Raw genomic sequence first — 10351 nt, 5'->3', positions numbered from 1 at the left:
CTTAGACTGGTATAATGGTGTGGTATAATGGAATGCTGGTATGCTTAAAGACTGGTATAATGGAATGCTGGTATGCTTAAAGACTGGTATAATGGAATGCTGGTATGCTGAATGACTGGTATAATGAAATGCTGGTATGTGAATGCCGGTATGCTGAATGACTGGTATAATGAAATGCTGGTATGTGTGTGATATAATGGAATGCTGGTATACTTAAAGACTGGTATAATGGAATGCTGGTATACTTAAAGACTGGTATAATAGAATGCTGGTATAATGGATGCTGGTATAATTGTGTGGTGTAATGGAATGCTGGTATACTTAAAAGACTGGTGTAATGGAATGCTGGTATACTTAAAGACTGGTATAATGGAATGCTGGTATGTGTGTGATATAATGGAATGCTGGTATACTTAAAGACTGGTATAATGGAATGCTGGTATAATTGTGTGGTGTAGTGGAATGTTGGTATACTTAAAGACTGGTATAATGGAATGCTGGTATACTTAAAGACTGGTGTAATTGTGGTATAATGGAATGCAATTTTGGCTTGTGAGTTTTGGGCCTCTTCTCATGTCGGATATTTCTGTTTATGTTATTTTTCACTTTAATCTATCTGTCTATCTATCCATCTATCTATAGCCAGACGCCATAATCCCATAAGGGGTGGCTGTATGTCTTCAAGTGAGTTGTTTTACGGGGAGGGGCACTAACCCTCCACCAACCCACTTGTTGACACGTAGGGAACACGTATGGGTTGGTTATATGGTTACCACCCAACGTTGTAAATGGTTTCCTGGCTTACAGGAAACCATTAGGCTTGTCACTCAATGTAAAGCCACCTGAAAAGGAAAGAAGAGTAATAAAAAGTGACAGGAAAGATGGGAGAAATAGGAAGAGAGGAGGACAGACACAGAAAAAGAATGATAAAGGTGAAGGAAGAAGTAGGCAGCGCTACATCAAGTGAGTGGATGATGGTTGCCACCACCTACTACAATACTCCACATAAACAACGTGCAAAATTATATTAACCAGACGTATCCAAAAACGAATCACTAAGGAAGAGGCGTTAGGGAGCTTCCTTACCTGACAAGTATACTGTATGAGCCAAGGTGTTATGCAAAGTAGATTATGGTGTCTGGCAATAGATAGATAAATAGACAGATAGATAGATTGTTAAGGAGGATGTAATTTAAAGTTGTTATACCTTTTAAAATATGGCTATACGTCATTCACATCAACCTGGCGAGAATTTCCTTGTGTCTTGCTGTACTCATGACACCCACACAAAATCTTAAGGTGAAATTAAAGACATGTTGGAATAATGAAGGACCAGAATTAAGATGCTGTACTGTGCATTCTTCCACGTGTGTGTGTGGGTATGTTTGTGTATTTGAAGTTTTGATATGTGTGTGTATGTATGAGGGTATGTTTGTGTATGTGAGCTGTATGTGTGTGTTTATGTCTGTGTGAGCTTGTGTGTGTATGTTTATGTATGTGAGCGTGTGTGTGTGTATGTTTATGTATGTGAGCTTGTGTGTGTGTGTGTCAAGTACAATCAATGTGCTGTGTTTTTTGTATGGAGAATTGTAGTACACTCACACCTGTAGTACACCTGTATTTTACCCGTACAAGTAAAGGAAGTAGTTTTTATACGATGTTTTATTAGCCTTGTAAGTTATGGTGAGGACTTTGTGTGTGTGTGTGTGTATGTATGTATGTATGTGTGTGTGTGCCGTATCACCTGCTATACAAGTGCGCCTCAAGTGTTTGTTTTTCTGAGTGGGAACGGCCATGTTGGAACTGTGTGCCATGACGCCCAAAATATATGATTTTTTTTCCTCTAATAACTTAAGGTTCTTTTTGCAGGATGAACAGTAGGCATGAGAAAATTATAAATATTTTTGTGGTCTTATACGCAAAAAAGTTAAATTATAGCACAGGGAATTGTTCAGAAGCTTGTGTGTATAAAATAAAATGCAGAAGGAGAGAGGAGTGGGAATGCGAGGGGAGGACAGAAAGGAGAAGAGGAAGACAGGAAGGATGGAGGAGGGGGAATGAGTTGATCCAGGGAGAGAGAAACAGGAAGGAAAGGAAGGGGACATAAAAGAGAAGGAAGGAGGTAGATAGAACTGGGAGAATGGCTGAGAAAGAGAAAGGAAGAAAAGGTAGGAGATAAAGATGAGAAGGAAGGAGGTAGATAAAAGGAGAACTGGGAGAATGAGGGAGGAAAGAGAAAGAGGAAGGAAAGGTAGGAGATAAAAAAGAGAAGGAAGGAGGTAGGGAGAGTGTGTGACGGGGAAGGAGGGTGGAGGAGTAAACGAAACTACAAAATTCCAAGTTTATTCATCCAAATGCTTTAAGAAAACAACACACTACACAATACAACTTAAAAACATGATCATCGCCTTATTTTTCACTTATAAATATGGCGGGAAAAAGAAAAATTGGAAAGGCCGGGAAGCATCAACAGCAGCCAATGATTGGGCCATAACGTCTTGAAAAATAATGCCAAACACAAATGCAATTAATTTGAAATGCGTAAGAAAATGCTGTGTCGGACAGATTTAAGCGTCTGTCCATCTGCCTGCACATAAAAAGGCACAAATCTTTGCATCTCTGTCTGGGTCATTTTGCCAAAGCACAAAATTGTTTGGCTTTAAAATAAAATATATTAAAAAGTGATCTGAGCAGTGACCACCTGGCCCGTACGGTAAAGAAAAAAGGATATTAAATTCGTGCAAAACAAACGCAAAGAATGAAAGGTATGATAAAAGTCCCATATTGGATATAGGATTCAAACAGATATATCTTTGCTGTAGCAATTAATACTCCATTGCCTAAGTCTTCGGTAGTCCTGTTTGGCATCTCACACACTTTCCCGCTTACCAACCCACCTGATACAGCTGGAGTGTTCGGAATGGCACCTATCGGACCTCTTGTAGCGATATTTTCTTCACTGTTTGTACAACCTCCAATTTGCCAGCCATTTTCCATTCAGTTTTAGCCTCGCAAATGTTTTACAGAATCTTACAAGGCTTCCTACTAGTATAATCTACCTTGAGATCTTACAGAAACCCTCACTGACGGTTTTTGCTGATGATCTGTGCCGTGACAACTATACCCCGAACAGCATCCCATATGTCAACTATTCTCCATTGCATTCCAACCTTGCAAAGTCTTACAGAGGCTTACAATCCTTCCTTATATTACAATCTATCGCGAGAACATCTTATAGAATCCCTCAATGACGGTTTTGGCTGACGATCTCCTACGCCGTGACCACCTGCGCCGCACCACCTCCCTGTGCAGCTCAGAGAAGGCGGCTGTGATGGCGGGGCCGCCCTCGCTGGCAGACGTCAGGAACAAACTCACGCCAAGCTCACCCGCCAGCTCACTCGCCTCACCCTCGCTCACCTCTGCCATGTGACCTGCTGGGGGGAAGGGGGTTAGTGGCACGATGGATAATACATTTAATTATATTTGTAAATGCCGTGGCGCTAATGTAATCAACTGCTTTCATCTGACGGATCACTCACAACTTTTGGTGGTTGCTTGAAATTCGGATTCTTAGTTATGGTCGGAATGGATCTCCTTGGTTACCAGTCAAATCCACCCTTCCTTTGGCTGTGAACATCATCGCGTTGCACCTCCTGAACATGATGATTTTGACATTTGCTGTTTATTATTGCAGTATTATTATTATCATTATCGGCGGCAGACTCCTCTAGATACCATGTTAGCAATGATGACGCTGGGAAAGTGCTCTCTCTCCCTCTCCGTAAAATAAACTATTAAAAGACGAAAATCGGGGCCAAGTTAAGGTGAAAGGAGTACACCAACACTCACCTAGATCAGTTTTATTGGCCACGATGACGCAGGGGAAGTGTTGTGTGGCTCTGACGGCGGCCATCGTGTTGTACAGGGTAGGTATGGCGGTGAAACTGGTACGATCGGTGAGGGAGAACACCAACAGGAAGCCTTCACCCCATCTCATAGCCCCCTCACTCACCACACCACCACCTTCTTCACCACACTGGGATTAAAGATGATAGGAGAGGTTTTTAGTGACAGTTTTGGTAGTCTGGGAAAAACAGTAAAGGCCGTGACCCATCTCATAGCTCCCCTCACTCTCACTCATCACACCATCATCCATTTCATTACACAGTTGGAGATAATAATAGTGGTGAGATTAGTGAAAGTGGTGATGGTGGTGGCAGTGAATTTGTTGATGGCTATAGTTACAATGGCCAAAGTCCAGCTCGGTCTAGCTTTAGCAACAGAGCAAGACAGTTAAATAAAGCCTAAAGTAAATTCTAATCCTCTTCTATCTTGCAGCTCTTGAAACAGAGCGAGAGAAAAAATATACCGGATCTCTGGGAGGGTTAATGTCTTGAGATGGGTTGGCTAGATTAATTAGGCAGCGAATTGGACTACTAATGCTAACCTTTCTCCTTATTATACACTATACACAACAAATATTTACGATAAGTTGGTGTATATGATTTATAGATACGGATTATGGGTAACAGTGTAGGTTATTGGGTTAGTTTAGTTGCAGCCTCAATTGAAATGGAGACAATCCTCGGTCGGGGTGTAGTGTTTACTTAGTGTGGCGTGTGGTCCATGTGGTCGGTATGTCTGATGTGCGGCTGACAATATCTTCATTTTACGCACATTATGAGTGAGAACCTGCCAGGAAAAAGCGTGTATTTAATGTGCTGTACCTTGTGGTAAATGTGAAACTGATTTAAGCGTTGCGCACGGTGGCAAAAGTGAAAATTACGCCTATGGTATTGGTGGACAGAAGCCATGCGATATCAGTGTCTCCAAGTAAAGCAGTTATAGATTCCTTCAAAGTAAACCTATTTCCTTACCAGTCGCTGCAGATGAGGATATACAGTTCAAACTAAGCTTCAGACATAGTGCATCAAAATCCTAAAAATAACTGATCCAAAGCTTGCGTGTGCCAGAACAAAGTCTATCTATTGCCAGACGCCTCAATCCCGTTTGGGGTGGCCACAAACAAATCGCCTCCAAGTCGCCCTGTCCCCCGCCATTTCACTGCCCTGCTCCCAACTCACACCCCCCTCTCTCATATACCTCTCCACCCCATCCCTCCATCTCATCCTCGGCCTCCCCCTCCCTCTTCCCCCCCAGAACAAAGTGCGAAAGAATAACAGCCTAAAATTGTACCCTGTGCTGTGGTAAAGAATCACGTGAAGGAAGGTTAATGTGTAATAATACTGCGTGACGTAAAGAAATATGGCAGTTTTAAACGGTTTCCTGCCCTAATTACCTTTTAAACAATATATATATGGGAACCAGAAGAATAGGGGCATTGTGATTTTACGAACCGAATTAAGATTTCACGTATTAAATTTTTCGAAGTGTGTAGCGGTAGTGTTATATTTTGAAATTAGGCCTCCATAGCAAGCCTACTTCCGTTTTTATCCTAACTCAGTGCCTTCCCTATTTACCATTTCGAAAAACTGAATATTTGAAATTGAAATCTAGCAGTCGGTAAAATCACAATGCCAGGAGAAGAATTAAACATTTTTTTGACGTAATTGATTGATATTGAAGAGTATAAATGGAAAATTAGTTCTCTTGTGGTGATATTTGAATTTTAGTTGTGCTGAAGAAGAGGAGTGAGTAATATACTTAAGCTGGAAAAATCACCACATTGAAACATACACACACACACACACACACACACACACGGGACCTGACTGGTTTTAGCTATACACACAGTATTGAAAGATATGACTGGGATTAGCCACACACACACACACACACACACTCACACACATTACCGCTCGCTGGTGCAGTGGTAACGTTCTCGCTTGCCATTTGGTAGACGGGAGTTCGCGCCTCGCTCAGGTTGCGAAAAGTTTCACTGACGAAGTGGGTGGTTACTGTCCCCCTTGAGCAAGGGGATGGGTGTGTGCGTGTGTGAAGGTCACAGCCTTGCCCTTAGATCGGACTATATGAGCTCTCAGCTCCCTTCCGGGAGGATAAAAGCTGACGATCACGACCATCAAGTGATCCTGACCGACCCGGTGAATTACACACACACACACACACACACACACGAGACCTGACTGGGATTAGCTACACACGCACACACACATTGAAAGATATGATTGGATTAGCCACACACACACACACACACACACAACGATATATACTCCACAGTGCATTACCTCAGACGAATTAGGTTCAAAAATCCGAAAAACAAAAATTCAACTCAAAATCGCAAGACAGACGGTTACATTTGAAACTAAAGATGAATTTCAGAGTGTTGACTGAAATCTTACACTGAAACTCCACCTGAAACTGAAGCCATTACAGGAGAATTACTGAAGATGAATGCTGATGTTGGAGAGTTTTGAAAGCTGAATGATGGGGGTGAGTATTGATGGTATTTGTGATTTTAAAATGTGTATTGTTTGTATTCTCTCTCTCTCTCTCTCTCTCTCTCTCTCTCTCTCTCTCTCTCTCTCTCTCTCCCCTGGTGAAATTTGTGGTTAAGACTTCATTCCTATTTCTCTCTCTCTCTCTCTCTCTCTCTCTCTCTCTCTCCCCTGGTGAAATTTGTGGTTAAGACTTCATTCCAATTTCTCTCTCTCTCTCTCTCTCTCTCTCTCTCTCTCTCTCTCTCTCTCTCTCTCTCCCCTGGTGAAATTTGTGGTTGACTTCATTCCAATTTCTCTCTCTCTCTCTCTCTCTCTCTCTCTCTCTCTCTCTCTCCCCTGGTGAAATTTGTGGTTAAGACCATTCCAATTTCTCTCTCTCTCTCTCTCTCTCTCTCTCTCTCTCTCTCAGGTGAGTTAGCCACACCTGTCCCGCCGTATCCATTATATCCATCACGGCAGGTTCGTCGTCTAGGGTAGTGTGGTGGCGGTACGCTGCCTCCAGTGTGGGGTCGTATTCCCATATAAAGCGACCTGTTAACAGCCGAACCACGAGAGCTGAAAAGGAATTTGGAGTTGAATTGGGTTGTTAAGCTTTTTTTTTTTTTTTTTTTTTAAGGAAGAAGGAACCAAAGGCCAGGAGCCCACAAACCGCTCCTTACAAGAAAAAAAAATACGAAAGAGAGGTTTGAGGTCATGGCTTGTTAATTCTCTCTTACTGGTTGATTTCTCTCTCTCTCTCTCTCTCTCTCTCTCTCTCTCTCTCTCTCTCTCATAACCTTCACTCATTGTCTATAGTTTTCTGTCTGTCTGCCTGTCTGTCTCTCTGTCTGTCTGTCTGTCTGTCTGTCTCTCTCTCTAGTAAATAAAATGAACACATATTTAATACCCTTTCCTGAGATTAATCCTGCATAAAATAATCCTGGCAACACACACACACACACACACACACACACACACACACAGCAAAATATAAACACTTGCACATACCGATACAAACAACTATAAACACACACACACACACACACACACACACGTCATTGTTTATACTGTCAGTTTTGAGTGCATCCTGAGTGGTTCCTCTCTCTCTCTCTCTCTCTCTCTCCATCCATCATTATATCTCATTCAGTCTCTCTCTCTCTCTCTCTCTCTCTCTCTCTCTCTCTCTCTCTCTCTCTCTCTCTCTCTCTCTCTCTCTCTCTCTCTCTCACCTGACTTGCCCACACCAGGACACCCAACCACAACCAATCTCGACTCTCCGGACGCCTTCCTGTGGGTGTGGTAGGGACTGAGGTGTGTGGTAGTTGTGGTAGGGATGCTGGTAGGTGGGCTTCGGGAGGTGCTGGTAGTTGTGGTTGGTGTGGTACGCTTGCTGGTAGGTGGACTCGTTGTGGTGGTGGTGGTGGTGGTTGTGGTAGGCTTCTTTGTGGTTGGTGGTGGGGTGAGGGTGATGGTGATGTTGGTAGTGGTGGTTGTGGTGTCGGTGGTGGTAGTTGTGGTTGATGGTTGGGTGGTAACGCCTTCTCTTGATGGTGTTCTGGAGTAGATAGAATTATGGATTAGATAGATAGATAGATAGGTGGATAGATAGATAGATACTGGGCATGAATTAACGTAGAATATAGGTGAGAGAGAGAGAAAGACAGACAGATAGATAGATAAATGAATTAGTATATATGTAAGCGATTTAACAGATGGAGTGATTGTGTTAGTGAAGTGGAGGAGTGGTAGACCGAGGATGAGGCGAAGGGATAGGGTGGGGAGGTATATGAGCGAGACCCCCCGATGATTTTTTGGGGGGGTCAGCCCTTTTCCCAAAAATATAAATGGTCAGATGTAGGGGAAAGTGAGCATATGATTACAAGATATTATTATTATTATTATTATTATTATTATTACTACTACTATTGGTATTATTAATGTTATTATTATTATTGCTGTTATTATTATTATTATTATTATTGGTTATTATTATATTATTATTATTATTATTGCTGTTATTACTATTGTTATTATTATTATTATTATTATTATTATTTTATTATTATTATTATTATAATTATATTGTGCTGTAATTGTTTGTATTTATTATTATTATTATTATTATCGTTACCATTACTACTACTACTACTTCCACTACGGTACTACTACTACTACTACTACTACTACATACCTTGCCCTGGATGTGGAGGGAGAGGAGGGAGGGAGGGAGGTGGAGGGTTGGAGAGGGTGGAGGAGGGTGGAGGAGGGAGGGCTCTGGTTTCCTCCCTCACCTCCTCCCTCTCCTCCTCCTCCTCCACCTCCTCGTTCGTCACCTCCTCCCTTTCCTCCTTTGTGATTCATTTCAAATTTTTTCAACCGTCTTCAAAATATATCGTTTTTACACATAGCCACGGAATATATTGGAGTTTATTTAAAAGGTATATTTGAATTTGTACAGGTTTTTCATTCGGATTTTCACTGTATTTCACGATGTATTTCACGGTATTTCAAAATTATGTATCAGAATATGTTGTATGCAGCCACGGAATATATCGGGGTATATTTAAAAAGGTATATTTCAATTTGTACAGGTTTTTCATTCGGATTTTCACTGTATTTCACGATGTATTTCACGATGTATTTCACTGTATTTCAAAATTATGTATCAGAGTATGTTGTATGCAGCCACGGAATATATCGGGGTATATTTAAAAAGGTATATTTCAATTTGTACAGGTTTTTCATTCGGATTTTCACTGTATTTCACGATGTATTTCACTGTATTTCACAATGTATTTCACTGTATTTCACTTTTTCACTATATTTTCACTGTATTTCACTATTTCAATATATTATTCACTGTATTTCTCTATGTATTTCACTGTATTTCACGGTATTTTCACTGTATTTCTGTTTTTCACTGTATTTCACGGTAGGCTATTTCGAGGTTGCGTATCAATTTGTACAGGTTTTTCATTCGGATTTTCACGGTATTTCACGGTATTTTCACTGTATTTCTGTTTTTCACTGTATTTCACGGTAGTCTATTTCGAGGTTGTGTATCAATTTGTACAGGTTTTTCATTCGGATTTTCACGGTATTTCAAAATTATGTATCAGAGTATGTTGCATGCAGGTTTTTCATTTGGATTTTCACTGTATTTCACTATATGTATTTCACGGTATTTCAGAGTTGTGTATCAGTTTGTACATGTTTTTCAGTAGGATTTTCAATGTATTTCACGTTTTTCACTTTATTTCACTTTATTGTATTTCAATGTACTTCACGGTATTTCAAGTTATCAATTTGTACAGGTTTTTCATTCGGATTTTCACTGCATTTCACCGTAATTCACTATATATTCATTGTAATTCACTACAGATCTATTTCACCATTCACGGTATTTCAGAGTTGTATATCAATTTGTACAGGGTTTTCATTCGGATTTTCACTGTATTTCACTATGTATTTCACTGTATTTCACTGTATTTCACTATGTATTTCACGGTATTTCAAAGTAATGCAGTATCAGTTTATGTGGTGTCCAGGTTTTTCATTTCTTTTCACTGTTTTTCACGGTATTTCTTCCGTGTATCAGTAGTTGTGGTTGTGGTGGTGGTAGTTGTGGTTGTGGTGGGAGTTGTGGTGGTGGTGGTAGTTGTGGTTGTGGTGGTAGTTGTAGTTGTGGTTGTGGTGGTAGTTGTGGTTGTGGTGGTAGTTGTGGTTGTAGTGGTGGTTAGCAGCTGTGGTTATGGTGGTAGTTGTGGTTGTGGTGGTGGTAGTTCTGGTTGTAGTGGTGGTTAAGAGTTGTGGTTATGGTGGTTGGTAGTTGTGGTGGTACGGTAGTTAACGTTGTGGTGGTAGTAGTTCTGGTTGTAGTGGTGGTTAAGAGTTGTGGTTATGGTGGTTGGTAGTTGTGGTAGTGGTGGTATATGTGGTGGTAGTTGTGGTAG

At 41.0% G+C, this 10351-nt stretch overlaps 1 protein-coding gene across 1 annotated transcript; it reads right to left on the bottom strand.

Annotated features, from left to right (window-relative positions):
- Positions 1-2384: 2384 nt before the first annotated feature.
- Positions 2385-9482, bottom strand: LOC145390569 (ras-related and estrogen-regulated growth inhibitor-like). The gene is made up of 5 exons (XM_080265383.1): positions 9427-9482; positions 7628-7758; positions 6844-6974; positions 3850-4036; positions 2385-3431 (listed from the first exon to the last, which is right to left on the bottom strand). Exons 1-5 carry the CDS (start codon positions 9480-9482, stop codon positions 3217-3219), a joined length of 720 nt encoding a protein of 239 aa, XP_080121509.1. The 3' UTR covers positions 2385-3216.
- Between the last annotated feature and the right edge of the window lie 869 nt (positions 9483-10351).

The sequence above is a fragment of the Coenobita brevimanus genome, chromosome 15 (genome assembly GCF_032717465.1).
Source record: "Coenobita brevimanus isolate Jiangsu-jjx chromosome 15, ASM3271746v2, whole genome shotgun sequence".
Classification (NCBI taxonomy): Eukaryota; Metazoa; Arthropoda; class Malacostraca; order Decapoda; family Coenobitidae; genus Coenobita; species Coenobita brevimanus.
Note: the sequence above shows the minus strand (reverse complement) of the source record. Positions and strands in the feature narration are given on the sequence as shown.